At 46.9% G+C, this 16,237-nt stretch overlaps 1 protein-coding gene across 6 annotated transcripts in view; it reads left to right on the forward strand.

Annotated features, from left to right (window-relative positions):
* SYNRG (synergin gamma) overlaps positions 1 to 16,237 on the forward strand; it is a 57,647-nt gene that overhangs the window by 321 nt on the left and 41,089 nt on the right. For 2 of the 6 annotated variants that reach the window (XM_077919356.1, XM_077919357.1), the window contains exons 2-9: positions 5,641 to 5,678; positions 7,249 to 7,367; positions 8,447 to 8,577; positions 9,360 to 9,465; positions 9,974 to 10,085; positions 11,705 to 12,010; positions 13,180 to 13,413; positions 15,235 to 15,312. In XM_077919356.1, coding sequence (XP_077775482.1) covers positions 5,641 to 5,678; positions 7,249 to 7,367; positions 8,447 to 8,577; positions 9,360 to 9,465; positions 9,974 to 10,085; positions 11,705 to 12,010; positions 13,180 to 13,413; positions 15,235 to 15,312 — 1,124 coding nt within the window. The remainder of the gene's footprint in view (positions 1 to 5,640; positions 5,679 to 7,248; positions 7,368 to 8,446; positions 8,578 to 9,359; positions 9,466 to 9,973; positions 10,086 to 11,704; positions 12,011 to 13,179; positions 13,414 to 15,234; positions 15,313 to 16,237) is intronic. The other 4 variants (XM_077919361.1, XM_077919360.1, XM_077919358.1 and 1 more) reach the window with 3 other exon arrangements.

The raw sequence follows: 16,237 nt of genomic DNA on the forward strand, positions 1-16,237 counted from the left end.
GCCTTTGGAGGAGGGGATATTCCCCACCCCGCACCAATTAAACCTAAATATATAGGAGAATACATAGGAGGAAGGAGAAGATAGGCACCTACATCATACCTAACACGTACATCATGGTTACTTCAGTTTAGAGCCCGCCCTTCCACCCAAAGGTTTATATGTGTGTGTATCTATCACGTTTATATGTGTGTGTATCTATCTATATAGTGCACAGGCTATAGATATTAGTATTTGCACGTATAGGCAAAGTGGCAATGCGCAGCCTGTATGTTTGCTGCTTGCCTATGGTTATCGTAAATATTTTCTTTCAGATGCTTTCAATGTGATTGATTGGGTGGAGTCTTACTCAGCAAAGGCAACACACAAACCTACAACAGGCAACACACACATAGTATACAGTAGCATACAGTACACAGAATGTGTGTGTACTTAATCTGCTTTCTCAGATAGTTATGGATAATGGTTGGGGCAGGGGGATCTTTCGCCATCTTCAAATACTGTAAAGCCATTCTGATGGATACCTAAGAAGGTGTTGTATGGGCTTATATACCTTATCTGGTTGGTGATCCTTAACATAACAGCCTTAGAGGTATTTCACACCCAGTATTTAACCTACGGTCAGTGAATGGTTGCTAACCAGTTGACTGAGCCCCACATGGGTAAGAGGTCTGCTTGCAACCACAGGGTCTTTAAGCAGGTACTCAAAATAAAATATTGAGGCTTCTGGTTAATAATACTAGGTCAGGAGTCCCATAATCTAGGATTAAGGACGGTACGGAAATTTAATTAATCAGGTGCTGCAAGACACATTGAGATACTCATCTCATTTACCTGGGGGTAAGCCCCACAGAATTCAGTAGAACTTACTTCTAAGTAGACATGGTTAGGCTTACCCTGTGAGTGCCCTATTTCTTCTAGAAGTAAGGTGAACATCATGCGCTCATTGTTGCCTTTCTGGCTGAATGTAAAGATTGGGCAGATATCTGTCTATTAGGCATTTTTAAAACTTACGTTTAATTTCAAGGCAGAGGAACACAACTTGGGTTTGTTTTAGGATTGTTGTTGTTGTTGTTTAGTCGTTTAGTCGTGTCCGACTCTTCGTGACCCCATGGACCAGAACACGCCAGGCACCTCTGTCCTCCACTACCTCCCGCAGTTTGGTCAAACCCATGCTGGTAACCTCGAAAACACTATCCAACCATCTCGTCCTCTGTCGCCCCCTTCTCCTTGTGCCCTCCATCTTTCCCAGCATCAGTGTCTTCTCCAGGGAGTCTTCTCTTCTCATGAGGTGGCCAAAGTACTGGAGCCTCAGCTTCACGATCTGTCCTTCCAGTGAGCACTCAGGGCTGATTTCCTTAAGAATGGATGCGTTTGATCTTCTTGCAGTCCATGGGACTCTCAAGAGTCTTCTCCAGCACCATAGTTCAAAAGCATCAATTCTTCGGCGATCAGCCTTCTTTATGGTCCAGCTCTCACTTCCATACATCACTACTGGGAAAACCATGGCTTTAACTATACGGACCTTTGTTGGCAAGGTGACATCTCTACTTCTCAAGATGCTGTCTAGGCCTGTCATTGCCCTTCTCCCAAGAAGCAGGCGTCTTTTAATTTCGTGGCTGCTGTCACCATCTGCAGTGATCTGTTTTAGGATAGGGTATAGGTATTCTGGAGTCCTTTTTCTATTAATAATCCTTTTTCCCTCCTGTGTAATTTTAATGGATGTTTAGGAACCCATAGTGCAGTAATGTCACTTACTTATTAATTAGTTTATCTCTTCCCGCAGGGTATGCTACCCTCCCACCTGAACAACAACCGTATGAGATAGGTTAGACTTGAAGTTCCCATGTCAAAGTTGCATCCTCAGCCACCATCAGGGGCTACCATTGCTTTTAAAAGTTATTAATAGCAGTGGCTGAGCAATTTCAATCATAACTGCAAGGCTGGGTAAGGGAGAATCTAACCCTTTCTTCTGACCCTGGAGCCATTTCCCTGTTAACAGTTGTGTTGTAAAACTGCTTTTTGCCCCATGGAGCCAAACATACAGGTATCTTATGGCTGCCAGTATTTTTTCCCTACGGGGCAAATACTAACTGAGGAAGGGGGCGAGTGATTTTAGAATCATAGAGTTGGAACGGACCCCAGGGGTCATCTAGTCCAACCACCTGCCATGCAGAAATCACAGCTACATCTCCTGTGCTGGCGCTCAGTCAAACCCCAAGCCCCTCTGCTACCAATATTCTTTGAAAAGAGGTTAAACTACAGGTTACAAAGGTATGACATTCCTGTCCACCTTCCCCATTGTCTATTTTAGATAGCTTCTTGGGGTAGATACTTCTCTGTTTTTATTTACATAAATAAGTGTATGGCTTTATCTAAATGATAAACAAAAGTGTGTTGGGTATAGGCTAAGCGTTTTCTTGTTACGGGGTATGGTTGGTGCAGCACTTGAGGGGGATTAATGGACGTGGAAGGTTGAGATGATGAGAGTGCTTTATCAGTCCATCCCTCTTCCCAGTTTTATTTATTTTTTGTTTTTATACCAGCTTGATGGATTGAAGGTTTGGATTGCAGTCCCAATATCGGTTAGCCACTCTCCCAGAGAGAATATGGCTGCTGTGCTGGGCTGTGCCTTGCTAGGCTGCTTAAAATTCCACCAACTTCAAAGAGGCATAATTCTTGGAGCCTATGAACATTCCTTTGGGAGTTCAGCTTGCTCTGGGACAGGCAGTTATGTGTAGGTGAACAAGTAAAAGGTTCTGTTGGCTTTAGAGAATGTTGAGTTTATACCCACTCAAGTTAATATTTCTTCTTCTTACCAGAGCTACTGATGTATCTCTTCCAGTTGAATGTGTGGATTCGAGAATTCATTCTGATGGTGCAGATAAAATATAACTGATAGAATTCTACAGGTTGGGATATTAGTGTGTGAAAACCATCCAGATCCAATGATCCCTAGATGGTCGAAAGTGGTTGAAAGCCAGATGCAAAATGTCCCTGGCACACTGGCGGTATATAAATATATTTTATAAATAAGCAAACGTAGGATGCTGCCCTCTGCTAAATCAGACCATTGGTCCATCTATCTCAGTACTGTATTGTCTACACTGACTGGCAGTGGCACTCCACGATTCCTCCCAGCCCTACCTTGAGATGCCAGGGATTGAATCTGGAAGCTTCTGCATGCCAAGCAAATGTTCCACCACTGAGCTACGGCCCTTCCTGATTTAGCATCAGAGAAAATGTTGGTCTTGTGTCTTCTTTTCTCTCTGACTCTAATTAGCAGGAGTGTGTTTTCTCCTTTGTAGCTGCTTATAAATAAGTCACCGCTTCTCTGGAAAGCCATGCATGTTTAATGATTCGGCCTTTCGTTGCTTGCTGTGTGGAATGGCAGCGAGCCCCTCAGATCAAGTCATGGTTTTGCCCCTTCTCTCCCTCCCCCCTCTTTCGCGGTAGGATCCTGACACAGAAGGATGGGGGGGGTGTCGTGCGTGTGGAGCGCTGATGCAGATGTGTGACTCCCGCAGGGGAGTTTAAACGTGACATGTAGGTTTGAATTAGCACCAGTTTGAGCAAGTAGTAGATTGAAATTGGGCATGTTGACCTCAGTGGCGGGTTCCTTATGATTAATGCAAACGTTCATCAAATGCCCTTATTCTTTTGTTCTTAGTAGTGTGCACCTGCTGGTTTTTAAGGGCAGGAGAGACTGTCCTGGGACTTTAACACAGAGGTAGTAAAGCGCTTTCAGATGGAGGGCCACGCTCCATTCTGAGCAACCTTCTGGGGGCCGCATGCCAGGGGTGGACAGGGCCAGATGCAAACGTGAGCAGAGAAATGAATCTGAATCTTACTTTGGTATACAGTGGTACCTCGGGTTAAGAACTTAGTTTGTTCTGGAGGTCTCTTCTTAACTTGAAGCACCACTTTAGCTAATCGAGCCTCCCGCTGCTGCTGCGCCGCTGCTGCACGATTTCTGTTCTCATCCTGAAGCAAAGTTCTTAACCCGAGGTAATATTTCTGGGTTAGTGGAGTGTAACCTGAAGCGTATGTAACCTGAAGCGTCTGTAACCCGAGGTACCACTGTAGTAGGCTAGTTCTGTCTTGCATCCAGCACTATCAGAGCATTATCAGAAGCATTATCAGAGTTCAAGGACACCTTCCAGCCAAGCAAAACACTCAAGGAGAGTGCAAAGCAGGACTGATGAAGGCTGTGGCCCTGGGGTGCGGAGGGATGGCTGAGAAAGAGCTTAGGGTGGTTCCCAAGGGCCACAAAGAGAGACCTGGGGGGGGGGGGCTGCTTGAAGAGGAAGCCTTCCTGTTGAGGAGCACCATGGGTTTGCAAGGGCTGGTCCCCTAGAAGCCTTTACTGTGAGGCAGTTGTTTCCCCTCCACATATTGGGATGTCTTACAGAACTCCAAGCTGATCCTGTGAAGTAAAAACTGCTAACGAACAATTCATTTCACAATTTCAAAATTTAAACCACAATCGCAAGACTTGCTTACGGCCCTCTTGACTCCCCACGCAAGGCGGCTCTGCAAAGCACTGTATACAGGCAACGGCCGTGTTGTGCATGTTCAAAGCACATGGGACCGTGCATGCCTGCATCACTGCGAACACGGAAGTGGCAGGAAAAGGGGCGGAACAGGGCAGGGCAGGCTTATGTGGGCTTCGCAGTTGCATGCGATGACCCGGAATGCAACCCCCGTGCAAATCTGGAGTTGCCTGTAGTGGAACAGGATCACATCTCTCCAAATGCACAGGTACATCTCCTTGAGACACTCCTTGAAACGGAAGATGCATCAACCCAACTTAATGGGCTTGTTATGGTCCCTTGTGAAAGGGAGATTAAAAAGGGTGTGTGCCTGTGTTAAATGGCCACTTTCCCCCTCCTTATTCAGCAGCTGTGAGTAGCCCTCAGCCTCTGAATACTGAGGAGTTGCCGTAGTGGAAGAGGCAGATTTCGTTCCTTCAAGTCCTGCTTAGGAGCATCCAGGTTCTTTGGGTTTGGCCATTGTGGGAACCGGACTGCTGGGCTAAATGGACCTGATCTGTTGTGACTCTTCTTCTATTAGTGTGCTTTTCAAGCAGGAGCGGGAGGAACCTCAAGCTCGGGGGCTGAATGTGGCCCTGCAGGCCTCTCTCTCTGGCCCTCAGAACTCTCCCCAAGTCGTACTCAGATGTAGCCCTCCTTCATGCCCAGAGCACTTTTGCCTGGCTGGAATTTGCCCTCAATGCCTCTTTCATACCTGGATGAATACTGCTTGCTTACGTTCTGTATGTGTATGCGTGTTTTACTGTTCTGTTCCATAAAATGTAATGAGAGTAAAATGCTTTTATTATTGTTTTAAAAGTTCTTTACTCTAATTCCATTTTATGGAATGAAACAGTAAAACAAACTGCTTTTCATAGAACATATGAATGCGGAAATGAGAACGAAACCCAGCTTCGAATCTGGATTGTGACTTGTCCTGATGGACAGAAAGGAAATTCCACTAAACTGCCCTGTTTGCAGACAGCTCCAACACAGGAGAGAGCTGCCTGCCACAATTCATTTACCAAACAGTTGAGGCAATGCTTTGCATTAGAGCTTGCACTATTACTCAAAATGGAAGACTCACGATTTTTACCACTTTCTGTTTCAGCTTCATGTTTCCTGTTGCGGGTGGTCTTGGTCCTCAGGGTACGTAAAAGTTCAAACTTTAATGGGAGGGGAAGGCAAAGTATATTATTACTCAGGAAAGGGGAACCTTTGGCCTTCCAAGATGTTCTTGGACTCCAGTTCCCATCATCCCTGATTGGTTGGGCCCAGGCTTTCCAGGGCTGATGGGAAATTGACACCATCTGGAGGACTCTTTGCTAGAACTGAACGAGGTTCAAAACTGCAAGTGTTAAATATATCTCTCAGAGTTGTTGTTGTTTTAAGATCTGACTCTTCCCAATATGTGAGATGTGATGCTCAAGATGAGGGTGTTGAAACTTGGGGTAAAAAAATTTGTAGGTTCCTCTTCCATAGAAGTGGAGCTCCAAGGCTTCCTTGGGGAGATACCAGGACACGTGACAATGCAGGACTGGTGCAGATAAATCTCTTAAATCAGAGTTACATTTCAGGTGCTTTCCCTAGAGGTGTTAACTGTTCTTAAGGAATATGCCGGTGCTGCCATTGACCAAGGTCAATTCTAATTAGTTGGCTTCAGAGCTCTTCCTAATGGAAGCCCCAGTTAGATTAACCATTATCAAGGCTTGTAATGATGTAGCCCTTAATCGTGACGAAGACTTGCAGAGAGGGGAAGAGCTGGAGGAAGGGATCCCGGGATGGCATCCTTGCCTGGCAGACTTGGGGCAGATCCCACCTCTGATACCTGCCCTGGGTGGCTTCGGTCTGCCTGCCACTCCACTTTCCCAAGTGCCAAGAATGACCCTGCCTCAATGGGAATGTGTGAAATTAAAAATGGCAGCTAGCCCCAGCAACCTGGCATTGATTGGAGCTACCCACAGCCACCGTATGTTAGGTCCGGTGGCAGAAGAAGGGGACCTGCTGGAAGGCACTGTGTCCAGGGCCTCCCCCCTAAATCTGGAGCCATCCCCAGAAGGAGTATGTGATCTTGCAGCCCATCCCCAACCCCTTAACCAAGCCCTGCCATGGGACAGCAAAGCAGCTGGAGGAGGAGGAGGAGGAGACAGTGGGGGAAGAAAGAGCTGGACCCCCTGAGAAACTCAACAAACTGCTATACCTGGAACTGGGTGTAGGAGTGCAGCTGAATGGGACACAGCTGTAGGCAGCCTGAGGAAGTACCATCCACCTTGGGTCTGCCCATAAAAAGCAAGTCTAGAGTGAGAGACCAGGGTGCTACCTGCTCTTTCCAGGAACTCTTCTCATTGTGAGACTTTTGTGGGTGAACTGAGAGTTTGTTTGGACCCTGGGTGAGAACCCAGAGGCTGAGAGGGAGGGTGTGTCCGAAGTAAAATGAATTAATATTCATATCACTTTATATGAATGTAACATTTTTAGATGTAGCTGTGTTTTTGTAATGTTTTGTTTGTTGCTGTTTTCAGTTTTTATGTACACTGCTTAGATATATTTTTTAATATACTAAGCGGTTTAGACATTAAAGAATCAATGAAAATAATCAGTTGATTAATAATATTGAAATAATGGTTGGGCCGGACGGTGGTCTATGCTTGTAGTTGTGGATTAATAAAATTTAGCTCTAACAGGGAATCCTAACCAAACCTTTCATGCCTTGGCGTAGGTATGATTCCCATGCAACAGCAAGGCTTCTCGATGGTGTCGGTCATGCAGCCCAACATGCAGGGCATGATGGGAATGAATTACGGCTCTCAGATGCCTCCTGGAACAATGACCATGCAGGTTTGAGACTTGTGCTTAGTCAACAGGAAGCTCTTGGGCTTTGATCTGTATCAGGAGGAGTGGAGTTTGCTGATTTATGTGAGAAACCTAAGGCAGCGGCCCGGCAGGCTTCCCCTTCCTGAGCTTCCTTCTCATAAATAAAATATTTTAATTCGTATCCTTGCTCTTGCACCAAAGCCACCCTGTGAGGCTTCTCAAAATACCATCTGGGTACAACCAGTGTCAGACTTTGGGGGGCCCTTGGCATTTGGCATGGGGCCACGTGCTCACTGCCTGCCCCCAGGCGTGCCAAAGCTGTGGCAGGTGGGAGCCCTTTTGAATGGGAGCTAAGCTTGGCTGCTATCCATTGTGGCCTCCTGCCATCTTAAAGTTACTCAAATGCAATGCCCCAGCCTGTAGATTTATAGTCCTACTCAGACGCTGCTAGGGCAGCCACCATGGGTGAGCTGAGCCCTTATTCGGAAATGAGCTTGCTGCTAAAAAAGAAAAAGAGACAGAGCATTTGGTGAATAGCAGTGCAGCCAGGTTGGGCTGGTGAGGTGCCCTTTCAAGCCCCTGTGGCCCTTGGGTCAGTGCCCCACCTTGTCAACTGCTGGTGCCGGCACTCTGCCACCACCTCCTATTTGTGTCTCGGGTGTTACGGGTTGGGGATGAGGAACTCTTTACGCAGCAAGCCCCAATGAGAGTGCAGAATCTTGGGGGAAGCATGCTATAGGGCAATGAGGGCAAAGCATGCTCAGTGGTGACAGAAAGTTGAAATGGGAGATGGATGGAATGGATTGTATTGGAATGGAATGGAATGGAATGGAGCTGTATTGGAAGTGTGCATGGCTGGTTGGAACTCCCATAAAGCAGGAACCCTCCACATTGCAGTGTTTTGTTGCAGCAGGTCCCGTGGCCATTGCAGATTGGACCAGAAATTTTCTGCACGCAATGCAGGTGTTTTCTCACTGAGCTGCATCCCTTTCCCAGATTCCTGGGTTGGCTTCCCCCAATGTTTCTTGCTCTTAGCAAGGTGGGTTTTTTGTTTTTTTTTAACATTAAATAATTGAATGCCATATGTTTCATTTGCTTCCCAGGGTGGCATGAATCTGGGCCCGATGCCAGCGGCTGGGATGTCATACATGGGGCAGGCTCCCTTCTTAGGAATGCGCCCAGCAGCTCCTCAGTACACCCAGGACATGCGGAAGCAGTTTGTGGAAGAGCAACAGTAAGTGACGCTTAGCTGTCTCCCCCCAAGTTTTGGGATGGAGATGAGAAGGGTCATTAGGGGCCTTATACTAGGGGCGGGGTGCCTTTATAGCCCAAGAAGAACATTCCCTTGTGGGCAACCATATGGGGCTGATATACCAGTGGTGGGTGGAGCCAGTGGCAAAAGTGGGTGGAGCAAAGGAGATGACTGACCTTTGTACAGTAGGCTACATTCCAACTTTTCAGAAACCACAGGATTCTAAACGCACACAAACACCCCTCTCCTTCCAAGCAAGCAAGGAGCATTATCATGAGAACCCATTTCAGCCAGGCATCTGTGAAGATCACATCTGAATTTGGAGATGAAGAGTGCCTCGAACAAGATTGGGTCTTGGACAGTGCTACTTTGTCCTAAGGCAAGCCTGGGGTCAGTTGCAGCCCCCCATTGGTGTGCTTACTTGGCTGGTGTTGTCTTTGAACAGTGTCTCTTGCTTGTCTAGATAGAGAAGAGGAAGGGTCATGTCAGTGCGTATAGAAACTAGCCTAGGACACAAAGGTAAAATTTACATGGGTTGCTCCACCCACTTTTACTTCTGGCCCCGCCCACCAAGGGCACATGGCCCTCAGAAGATTGCACAGAAGGGAATATGGCCCTCAGGTGGAAGAAGTTTCCCTATCACTGGTTTAAGAAATGTAATACTTAGCTGCGGAAAGCAGGAAAATAAATAGTGGTGAAACATAGGGCCTAAATAATAATCCTTTAAAAAAAAAAAAAATGGCATGGCTTATATCTCGTTGCAGGAAACGATATGAACACCAGCAAAAGTTTTTCGAAGAGGAAAGAAAAAGGCGCCAGTTTGAAGAGCAGAAACAAAAGCTACGGCTTTTAAGCAGCGTGAAGCCAAAGGTCTGTTGACAAGGGGCGTTTTCAGCAGCACCCTATCGGATTTTAAATTCATTAACATATTTTCTCTTGAGCTGGGAAAATGAGCACAGCTGATAGAAAATGTAACCTTTTAATGAAACAGTGCAGAGCACTGAAATGTACAAGGCTGAACAAAAAGCAAGATATGAAATGATAAACTTCTCCAGGACAAAAAAATGTTTTAGTTTGACTGTTTCGGTTGGCCTCTTGATAAAGGTTGCCACTGAGATGCAAAACTGCCTTTTGTTAGGGGAAGAAAAAGTGTTTAAAACATATTTTTCACATGCCTTTAAGAGTTTCACTGTCTTCGCTGTCAGGCAGGGTGCTTCTGAATGCCAGTTGCTGCAAACCGCAGGAGGGGAAAGCGCTCTCGCACTCAGGTCCTGCTTACAGGCTTTCCTTTGGGGCAACTGATTGGCCACTGGCTAGAGGGGCCTTTGGCCTGATCCAGCTGCCATCTTTTTCTTACGCTCTAATGTCTCTGTTTTAGATGGGTGAGAAGAGCAGAGACGATGCACTGGAAGCTATTAAAGGGAACCTGGATGGGTTTTCCAGAGATGCGAAGCTGCACCCCACACCGACATCACATCCAAAAAACTCAGGTATTACGTTTTTCATCGGAGATGCGGAGAATGAAAACCCCTGAGCTGGTGCTCTCCTAGTGTTGTCCCAGCCAGCATGGCCAATGGCCAGGGATGACACTTGGTCCTGCCACTCTCACAGGCACACTTGGTGGGGACGTGGGAGAGGGCCTTTTTGGCAGCTGCTCCCAGACTTTGGAACTCTCTCCCTAGCGAGAGAGACTGATTCTCTCCTTGTTGTCCTTTCACTGGCAGGTGGACACCTTCCTGTTCCAAGAAGCTTTTGGAAACCAACTCCTTTTAATGAAAGGGCTGGTCTCGTGCTCTTTGTATTTTAATTATTTGTGTGATTTAAATAGATTTAATACATGCATATAGTTGAAATTTTGTCAATGCATAATTGCTTTTTCTATATTTTAATTTTTATTTGTAAGCCATCTTAAGTCCCGTCAGGGAAAAAGGGCAGGGTATAAATAAATTAACAACAACAACAACAACAGGATATGTAGTCTAGAAACCTCTGGAGGCCACCAGGGCAGGGCTAAGATAATGAGGTGCAGCTTCATAAAAACCATTTAGCATCTCTCTAGTTGATAATAATTTTATTCGTTTCTTCATTTGTTAATACATTAAGGACATACTGAAACCAGAGTTAAGCACTTATAAATCCCACTGATTCAACCTCTCCTTTTGAAATCAGCAGGACTGAAGGGTGCTTAACTGTGACAGGATCATAGCCACACCCATATAAAACTCAACAGGGAGAAGGTTGTTTGTTGTTGTTTTGTTTTTTGAGAGGGGAAGGGAACCAGAATTAATTGGCTCCACCTACTGCTGGACTCCCTGCCTTCCACCCTGCCAGTCCCAAGGAGCGTCAGTCACTACTGCCTCCATTCCATACACCTTCACAGGACAAATGCAGCAGCTTTAAAACTTAGTCACAAGATTAGGATGGGTACTAACAACATGCGCCTTAGGTGGCAAATCCCAGCATAAAAAGGTGCATCTTCAACATAATGGCAAAACCTATACAGTCGTACCTTGGATCTTGAATGCCTTGCGACTCAAACGTTTTGGCTCCCGAACGCCACAAACCCAGAAGTGAGTGTTCCTGTTTGCGAATGTTCTTTGGAAGTTGAACGTCCGACGCGGCTTCCGATTGAGTGCAGGAAGCTCCTGCAGCCGATCGGAAGCCGTGCCTTGGTTGTTGAACGTTTTCGGAAGTCGAACTGACTTCCGGAACGGATTCCGTTCGACGACCAAGGTATGACTGTATAGTGAAGTTGCCAGACGCCCTTTGAAGGGGAGGTGGGTTCCACAACTTTGGGGCTGCCACAGACAATACACTCTCCTGGGCCGTCGCCACCTGAACGCCTGAGGGCAGGGGAACTCTCAGGAGGACCTCCTCAATGCAGCAATGTTCCTCATCACAGCAGTTTACGAAACGCTGAGCAGTACTGCTTGGCATGGAGTCAGCATTGCCAGCAACCCCGTTCTGCCTTCATTAGAAATGGCCATTTCTCTCCCTCCCTCCCTCTCTCTATATTTATTTATTTATTAACCTTAGCAAAAAGCCTTGTTTTCCTCATTCGTTTCCATTTTGTGTGTACGTATGTGTGTGTGTTCATTCCATTTTGCAGATCATCCCACGCCATCCCATTCTACTGTGTCTGTCTCCCAAACCTCTGCCTTTCTTGACGATGACGAGTTTAGTGACTTTATACAGGGGCCTGTCGAAAACGCCCCGACATTCGTGCCTCCCACCTCTTCCCAGCCTTTTCAGTCTTGCCATCCTTCCTCCCAGGCTGGGCAACGGCTTTCAGAGAAGGTTGTGGCCCAGTCTCTCCCTCCAGCCCAGATTCCAGTGTCCTCCATCTTTCACGGCCCCAGGGGGCAGGTTCCTTATTTCTCTGCTTCTCCAGCTTCACAAAACACTCAGAAAACAGGTAACATACCATATGTTTGGTGTTTGGGAGGGGATGGGGTACGAAATCCAGCAGCTCTGAATATGGGAACTTGACTTTATGCTTGGTAAATTCCATCTAATCAAAAACAAGTGATTTGACTTAGAGCTGCAATGTTTAGGCTGTGATCCTGAGCACACTTCCTCTGGAGTAAGCCCTGTTACATGCAGTGGAACATGTGTCTAGCAAATATGCATGCTTAAAAATATTTTGATTGGTTTAAGAGGTAAAGATAAAGAGACCCCTGAACATTAGGTCCAGTCATGGCTGACTCTGGTGTTGTGGCACTCATTTTGCTTTACTGGCCAAGGGAGCCGGCGTACAGCTTCCGGGTCATGTGGCCAGCATGACTAAGCCGCTTCTGGCGAACCAGAACAGCACACGGAAACACCTTCCTGCCAGAGCAGTACCTATTTATCTACTTGCACTTTGATGTGCTTTCGAACTGCTAGGTTGGCAGGAGCAGGGACCAAGCAATGGGAGCTCACCCCGTTGCGGGGATTTGAACTGCTGACCTTCTGATCAGCAAGTCCTAGGCTCTGTGATTTAACCCACAGGGCCACCCACGTCCCGATTTAAGAGGTACCTACCCCCAATTAACTGGGCAGCAGAATTTGAAAGTTAGTACTTCTAAATCCATAGTGGCAGGTGCTTTCTTAGAAGAGGTATTCTCCCCTCTTTTGTCACAGGAAGGAATGCCTCTTGACTTACATACGTAACATCTAAAAAATAATAATCACTCCCTCTAGTGCCAAACTCATGTGGTGAGTGCCGACAGATACGAAGCTAAAATGGAGCTATTGGAAAGAAGAGGGAGGTATCAGCATGCTCAGGAGAACCTCTAGTTTTTGGGGGGAGGGAGTGGGTTGAAATACAGCTTAGGGGCAACTCCCAAGAAACTGAATGAGGCCTGAACATGCTCAGTAGCCATGGAATGTTGAGAGCTGGTTGGAAAGGAATAAAATGACATGTAGGAAGACATGACACCTGCACCAGCCTTGGGTATATGTGGGGCTGCTCATTCATTTTGTTTCTGCACCTCAACAGCTCCTTTTGTGTGTGGAGGCAGGTGTGTTTGTGTGTGGATTGGGGTGGAGTTCCAAACTTGAGATTTAACCAAGTGCCAACAATTCCTCCTTTTATCTGTCCAGGCCCTCCCTTGGAAGAGAAGCCCCTGCCACCCTGTGGGTTGAGTGAATTTGGGCAGGCACAAACCCAACTTAAAACTCCTGACGCTGAGCTCAGTGCCGCAGCTGCAGCTGCAAACGGCCCTGATCCCAGGTTAGGGGCCAGTAACTGGCAGCCCGTAGGGGCGCTCCCGAGCGGCAGCCCCAGTTCAAAGGCAAACAAGGCTTCAGAACAAAACCTGTCAGCCCAAGAGCGTGGTGAGCATATCTGTTTCTTGCAGAGCTTACGCTCCAGTGCTGCTTGAACATGCTAACCTCTTTAACACGAATGCCGGGTGATTTTGCTCTGAACCCCTGCTTGAATTATAACAGCGAAGCGCCGATTCTCCTGACTTAACATGTGACGTCCGCAAGTTCTGCTTCTGTTTTTCAAACTTTGTAACCTGTAAGGGTCAAAACCTAACAAGCTTCTTTGAATAAGATTTGATCCTGCAGAAAAAAAGTTCTTCCAATCATGCATGCCTTCTTCTGATTCTTGTCTTTAGCTGTCTTTTACCTTGTGGAGTGGGGGGGGGGGGAATAAACACCTCATCTCCTCAAACAGCAAAAAAAGGCACCCCAATACCATGAATGAAGTTGATGGATGGTGTGGACTTATGGGCAGGTGATAGGAGAAGGAACATAGGTCAGTTGTGGAGCTTCTGCTTTTGCATGCAGAAGGTTCCAGGTTCAGTCCCTGGCATCTCCAGATAGGACTGGGAATGCCCACTGACTGAAACCCTGGAGAGCAGCTGCCAGTCAGTGTAGACAACACAGGGCTAAGCAGACCAACAATATGACTTGGTACAAAGCAGCTCGCTGTCTTCCTACTAAATGCAGCACCAGGAGGAGTGGAATATTAAGGGGAAAGATGTAGCTCAGTGCTGCAGCATGTGCAGAATGTCCCTGGTTCAACCCCCAGCAGCTCCAAGTAGAAAGACCCCCTTCTGAAACCCTGGGGAACCGCTGCCAGTCAGTGCAGACAATACTGAGCTAGACGGACTCTGCCTATAATAATTCACACAAACGTAATTTGAGCAATAGAACCCATTATTAACTGTCCCAGTATTTCCGCTTCTCTGTTTAGTTCTCTGCGCACTGCCTAGATTGCTGTTCAGGTGGCCTCTCTCCTAACAGCAGTGATAGCACTTAACACTTAACCTCTGCAAATTAAGGGTTTTGCCCGCTTAAAGAACAGCTATAAAACGAAGTGGCAGTGGTGTGGAATGAACTCGAGATGGACTCTATGGCCATCGCTCTTTGCAGATGCTAGATTCCACCACCACCACCACAATGATGGCCGTACAAGTGCTTGCTGCCAGCATCACTCAAGCAGCCTCTTCAGTTCCATTTGATTCCTGAGGAGAGGCATTTGCAGAAGTTGGCACTCTGCAGCTGCAGGAGTGGAGGCTCTGAGGGCCGGGTGTGTGTTTAGACTTCTCTGGCCAGAACATTACCCCTCCACTCCTCTTCAGGAGAAATCTCAGTATGGCTAAGGAAAGCTATTGCTCTTACTATGGCGATTTGTAGAAATGGAAAAGCCCCGCCCAGTTGCCGTAGAGGCTTATCCATTAGGGCAAATAGGACTCTGCCCCACCAACCTCAGGCAGCCCCCGTCTTCCTGCCTTCTTACTTACAACAAGTCAGAGGGTGGCTTCACCTGCCATTGGCTCTGTCTCTGCCTGTCATTGGCCTCGGTTCAGAAGGCTGGTCTCCTTGCCAGCGCTCAGCTGGTCCTTGGTCCCGCCAGCGCTCAGCTGAATTGCATTTATTTTTTAAATTTCCAGCAGTCCTAGAAATGCTTCCCAAGAGCTCTGTGTAGAGAGGCTCTGTTGCATATACAGAGTGTTTAAAGCTTGATTTGTGCACAGAAGGAGAGTCTCTTCCCTCATTTCTTTGAGCGTGCCATTTTATTCCGGACTGCTTGCAAGTGAGGCGATTCCTCCTTTGAAATAAGATGACGGAAGTGTTCCAGATGAGTCATTTCGCTGCAGATATTTCCTAAATATAGTTTTCCTTTCGTGTGTGTGTGCCTTTTAGGTGTCGGAGTCTTCCCTTCCCAGGATCCAATCCAGCAACTGATGCCTCCCTGGATTTACAATGATAATTTAGTTCCAGGTAATATTAATGGCAATGATGAAACTGAGCAGGAATAGCCTTTGAAGGTATTAGAAAAGGTCATGCAAGCTCACCTCCCATTCTGGATGCCTTGTAATTAAACCAGCTTATTTCTTAAGATGATTTGCCCTTTCTGCAGGTGAGGGGACTGGTATGTAGACTCTGTGCTAAGTGCTTAGTAGGCAACACTAGATTTTAAACTGGGCTTGCTAAGGGCGTCTCACTTTTATTTTATTTATTGAATTTTTATACCACCCTTCTCCCAAAGGAGGCTGGGAGCATCAAAATGTTAAAACACTACCATTTAAAGTAGGAACATAGCTAATACATGTAAAAAGAGCCAGTGTGGTGTAGTGGTTAAGAGTGGTAGACTTGTAATCTGGTGAATTGGGTTCACTTCCCTGCTCTTCCACATGCAGCTGCTGGGTGACCTTGGGCTAGTCACACTTCTCTGAAGTCTCTCAACCTCACTCACCTCACAGAGTGTTTGTTGTGGGGGAGGAAGGGAAAGGAGAATGTTAGCTGCTTTGAGACTCCTTCGGGTAGTGATAAAGCGGGATATCAAACCCAAACTCCTCCTCCTCCTCCTCCTCCTCCTCTTCTTCTTCTAAAAACCTTCTGAAAACATTTAGAACAGGGTCTATAAGCTTCATTCAGGTGGTCTGTTCTCTCCCGCTCCCCACCCTGCCATTTTATTCTCACAACAATCCTGTGAAGTAGTTAAGGCTGGTCCAAGAGGTCACGGTGGGCTTTTGTGGCTGAGTAGAGGTTTGAACCCAGGTTTCAGCCTGACACTCTAACTGCTAGGCCACACGAAACCACACATGTTGCAGAATTGTTCTGCCCACACACTGAGGTCCAGCGCCGAGGGCCTTCTGGTGGTTCCCTCCCTGCGAGAAGCAAAGCTACAGGGAACCAGGGAGAG

This window comes from Podarcis muralis, chromosome 15 (assembly GCF_964188315.1).
Source record: "Podarcis muralis chromosome 15, rPodMur119.hap1.1, whole genome shotgun sequence".
Lineage (NCBI taxonomy): Eukaryota > Metazoa > Chordata > Lepidosauria > Squamata > Lacertidae > Podarcis > Podarcis muralis.